The sequence below is a fragment of the Benincasa hispida genome, chromosome 9 (genome assembly GCF_027475165.1).
Source record: "Benincasa hispida cultivar pf3 chromosome 9, pf3_genome.v1.1, whole genome shotgun sequence".
In the NCBI taxonomy this organism is placed as follows: Eukaryota; Viridiplantae; Streptophyta; class Magnoliopsida; order Cucurbitales; family Cucurbitaceae; genus Benincasa; species Benincasa hispida.
This window is the reverse complement of record NC_143486.1, coordinates 57,080,581-57,084,158: the sequence shown is the minus strand read 5'-3', so window position 1 is coordinate 57,084,158 and position 3,578 is coordinate 57,080,581. Positions and strand designations below refer to the sequence as shown.

Below are 3,578 nucleotides of genomic sequence, written 5' to 3'. Positions count from 1 at the left end.
ATAAATTATTATAATGTATAGAATGCATATATAAGGTTTCTTTTAATATAAATGTTATATTGAATTCCTTTGATGAAAGTTGTTATAAAATGTAATTAGACTTTAAAATCTATAACAAAGATACATAGCATGCTCACTTAGGTTAAACAAACTAGTTTTAACCGTTAAAATAGATTGTTACCTAATAAAATTTGGTTACAAACTCAAATAGGTTCATAAACCTGTCTAAGGCTGGGGGTACTTAAGTTGACGGTTTACGTAACACCTCCTACCTGGGCATTATGACCGAAAGATTGAGTGTTGTTAACTGATTTTATGAGCTTGCGTGAGCGGTGTGAGGTTTAAAACTAGTTTAAACACTTAGACATCGTAGGGTTATATCCAAATATAAATGTTATACTTGGATAAAAATGATATAGACTTAGGTTGTTTAAAAGTTGGCCGGTTTTAACCTAAGTAAATAAATACCCAAACATTTAGAACACTTCAGTGGGAGATTAACAATATATTCAATGATATATAGATATTAGCTTTCATGTCATCAAGAGTTCACACCGTCAGATCCATGCTCGGCTTCGTGTCACTTTTGCCGCGACTACTCCATTCGGAAAGTGTTTACATGGGTCAATAACAAGGTGAATGAGGGAAGTAGTTCATAGTAAGTGGGTGAAGGAAATGTGTCAACATTATCCTACGGTCTCCTCCATTAGTTTGAACCGTGAGATTCCTATGTTACGCTTGCTGTCGTTTTTAGGCAGCACTAGCTACTCGTTAACACGGCGATCCCCACGGAGGGTTGTAACATAGGATTCGGAACAACCCAAGCTTCAATAATGAATAGGGTCTTATAGTTCCATCTCGGGAGCATATTCATATCGTTCTATAAGATCTAAAAATGGCTAGTCACATTTACAAGAATTACTAATTTTTTGTAAATATCTTGACCGAAAATGGTAACCAAAAGAACTATAGGAGTAAAGAGTTATTCTGATATAGTATTTGTTCAAGAATTGTCTTGCTTTAGTAAAGGGATTGTTGACTGCCCCACGGTAACAACTGTTCTAAATCACTAAAATATCGTTACAAATAAATAAAGATTTATGGGGTGTTTTATTAATTTTGCTAAAATTGGATTTAGAATTTGTTTAAATTTTTTCAGCAATGTCGAATTCAATTATACAACTGCTAGCTTTCGATAAGTTTAATGGTGAAGGATATTCAAACTGGAAATCTAACATCAATACGATATTAGTTATGGATGATTTGAGGTTTGTGTTGACGGAGGAATGTCCTTCGATTCCCAGTACAACAGCGAACCAAAATATTTGGGACATCTATGATCGGTGGGTTAGGGCTAATGAAAAAGCTCGAGTCTACATATTAGCAAGTAAATCCGAAGTACTTAATAAGAAACATGAGGTAATGCCCACCGACCGTGAGATAATGGCATCGCTTCAGAAGATGTTCGAGCAACCATCATCCTCTATTCGACATGAAGCCATTAAGTATGTCTACAGTACTCGTATGAAAGATGGTTCCAACATTAGAGAACATGTTCTCGATATGATGGTCCAGTTTAATATTGATGAGGCTCATGGGGTGATGATAGATGAGATAAGTTAAGTATGATATTGGAATCTCTCTCGAAGAGTTATCCACCTTTCAAAACCAATGCTGTTATGAACAAAATTACTTATAATTTGACCATGTTGTTGAATGAGTTACAGACATATCAGTCTATGATGAAACTTAAGAAAAAATAAGTAAATGTTATTTCTCGATCTAAGAAGTTTTTTAAGAGGTCGATGTCTGGAACAAGACTCACTGATAACAAGAAGTCTGCTCCTTCTTCTTCAAAAGATAAATCTGTACAAATGAAGAAGAAGGGTAAAGGGAATAATAAAACCACAGTTAAGAAAAACAAAAACAAAAACAAGATTCCCAAAGGAAAGTGTTTGCATTGCGGAGAGGATGGGCACTGGAAGCGTAACTGCCCAAAGTATTTGGCTGAAAAGAAAGCGGAAAAAGCGAAACATTGTAAATCAAATTTACTTGTAGTTGAAACATGTCTAGTGGAGAATACTCTCCTAACCTGGATATTAGATTCAGACGCTGCTAATCATGTTTGTACTTTTCTACAAGAAACTAGTTCATAGAGAGAACTTTCTAAACAGGAATGACTTTCAAGGTGGGAATAGGTGAAGTCATTTCAGCTCATGCAGTGGGAGATGTTAAGCTATTTTTTGGAGAGTCTTTCATCTTACTTAGGAATGTGTATTATGTACCTAAGATGAAAAGAAACTTAATCTCCATTTCCTGTCTACTAGAAAATATGTTCATAATAGCTTTTGAATCTAATGAAGTGTTTGTTTTTTCAAGAGGTGTTCATATTTGTTTTGTAAGACTCGAAAATAATTTATACATATTAAAACCAACTGAAGCAAAGGCCATTCTAAATATAGAGATGTTTAAAACGGCTGAGACTCAAAATAAAAAACGAAAAATTTCTCCTAATACCTATCTTTGGCAACTCAGACTTGGTCACATTAATCTCAATAGGATTGAGAAATTAGTAAAAAAACGGTCATCTAAGTCAGTTAGAAGATAATTCTTTACCTCCATGTGAATCATGTCTTAAGGGAAAAATGACAAAAAGATCTTTTTCTGACAAAGGTTTTCGTGCCACGATCTTATATATTCAGACCTATGTGGTCCGATGAGTTTAAAAGCATGAGAAGGCTATCAGTATTTTGTCAGTTTTATTGATGATTACTCGAGATATGGCTACATTTACTTAATCAGTCACAAGTCTGAAACTCTTGAAAAGTTCAAAGAATTTACCGACACAGAAAATTTGTTAAGTAAAATAATTAAAACACTTCGATCTGATCGAGGTGGTGAGTATATGGATTTACAATTCCAGAACTATCTAGTAGATCATGGAATTCAATCCCAACTCACAACACCTGAAACACCACAACAAAATGGTGTTGCAGAAAGGAGAAATCGAACCTTGTTAGACATGGTTCGATAAATGATGAGTTATGCTTAGTTACTTCAATCCTTTTGGGGGTTTCCAGTGCAGACTACTGTATATATTCTAAATGTTGTTCCTTAAAAAAGTGTTTCAGAAATACCGTATGAATTATGGAAAGGACGCAAAACTAGTTTACTTCATTTCTATATATAGGGTTGTCCACACATGTTGGTACAAAATCCTAAGAAACTAGAAACACGTTCAAAGTTATGTCTCTTTGTAGGATACCCTAAAGAAACAAAAGGAGGATTATTCTATGATTCCCAAGAAGACAAAGTATTTGTATCGACAAACGCTACGTTCTTGGAAGAAGATCATATTAAAAATCATCTTCCTCACAGTAAACTAATATTGCAAGAAATGACCAAAGATGCTATAGAAACATCAACAAGAGTTGTTGATCAAGTTGGTCCATCCTCAACTGTTGTTGTCCCATCACGTCCGTCTCAAGAGTTAAGTATGCCTCAACATAGTGGGAGGGTTATTCAACAACCTGAATGCTATATGGGTTTAACAGAAACTCAAAACATCATACATGATG

General features: G+C 34.6%; 1 protein-coding gene across 1 annotated transcript; it reads left to right on the top strand.

Moving 5' to 3' along the window:
* The first annotated feature begins 1,161 nt into the window (after positions 1-1,161).
* On the top strand, positions 1,162-1,623 carry LOC150033957 (uncharacterized). The gene has a single exon (XM_090317141.1). The coding sequence runs from the start codon at positions 1,162-1,164 to the stop codon at positions 1,621-1,623; it is 462 nt and encodes a 153-aa protein (XP_090173267.1).
* The last annotated feature ends 1,955 nt before the right edge of the window (positions 1,624-3,578 follow it).